This window comes from Acyrthosiphon pisum, unplaced genomic scaffold (assembly GCF_005508785.2).
Source record: "Acyrthosiphon pisum isolate AL4f unplaced genomic scaffold, pea_aphid_22Mar2018_4r6ur Scaffold_746;HRSCAF=1203, whole genome shotgun sequence".
Classification (NCBI taxonomy): domain Eukaryota; kingdom Metazoa; phylum Arthropoda; class Insecta; order Hemiptera; family Aphididae; genus Acyrthosiphon; species Acyrthosiphon pisum.
In genome coordinates this window covers 42,367-43,127 of record NW_021777335.1, presented here as the reverse complement: position 1 = coordinate 43,127, position 761 = coordinate 42,367, and the positions used below count along the sequence as shown (strand labels likewise).

Below are 761 nucleotides of genomic sequence, written 5' to 3'. Positions count from 1 at the left end.
GTACTCGCAGAAAAGTTTCAAGTTGGAAAAACACAGATCGCGGATATTGTTTCTAACACAGAAGAAATTTATAAAGCGTGGGTTGAAAATGGAAATGAAGAACGAAAATTAACGAAACTAAGAAAATGTGAAGGCAGTGTGATTGATAAAGAACTTTTGGTCTGGTTTAGCAAAACTCGAGAAAAAAATTTACCAGTTTCCGGACCAACAATACAAGAAAAGGCTAAACAACTTGCTGAAGTTCACGGATTAAACGACTTTAAAGCTTCAAACGGGTGGCTAGAAAAATTTCGAAAAAGGCATAACATTTCGTTTAAATCTATCTGTGGGGAAGCTTCATCCGTTGATAGAATAGCTGTTGATGACTGGAAGAAAAAATTGCCAAACATAATCGATAAATATGAAAAGCGAGACATCTTCAATGCCGACGAGACTGAACTTTTTTTTATAGTTCTACCCAATAAAACTATGGCATTTAAAAATGAAAACGTGCAATGGTGGAAAAGTTTCAAAAGAACGGTTGACTGTGCTATTGTGCTGTAATATAATAGGTGAGTTTGAACGTCCTCTCATCATTGGTAAGGCAAAACGACCGCGGGGCTTTCAAAAAATTAGACGTAAATAAATTTCCCCGTTGACTGGTGTTGGAATAAAAATGGCCTGGGATGACGACACAGATTATGACAGACTGGCTCATGAATTCCATAAACAAATGATTAAAGTCAAAGAAAAGTACTACCTTTTTGTCGACAATGCTATCT

At 36.3% G+C, this 761-nt stretch overlaps 1 protein-coding gene across 1 annotated transcript; it reads left to right on the top strand.

Moving 5' to 3' along the window:
• Positions 1-6: 6 nt before the first annotated feature.
• LOC103311135 (tigger transposable element-derived protein 4-like) lies at positions 7-543 on the top strand (the record flags this gene model as incomplete). The annotated part of the gene is made up of 1 exon (XM_008190703.2): positions 7-543. A coding segment is annotated over one exon (537 nt), but the record flags the coding sequence as incomplete, so codon positions are not given.
• Positions 544-761: the final 218 nt, after the last annotated feature.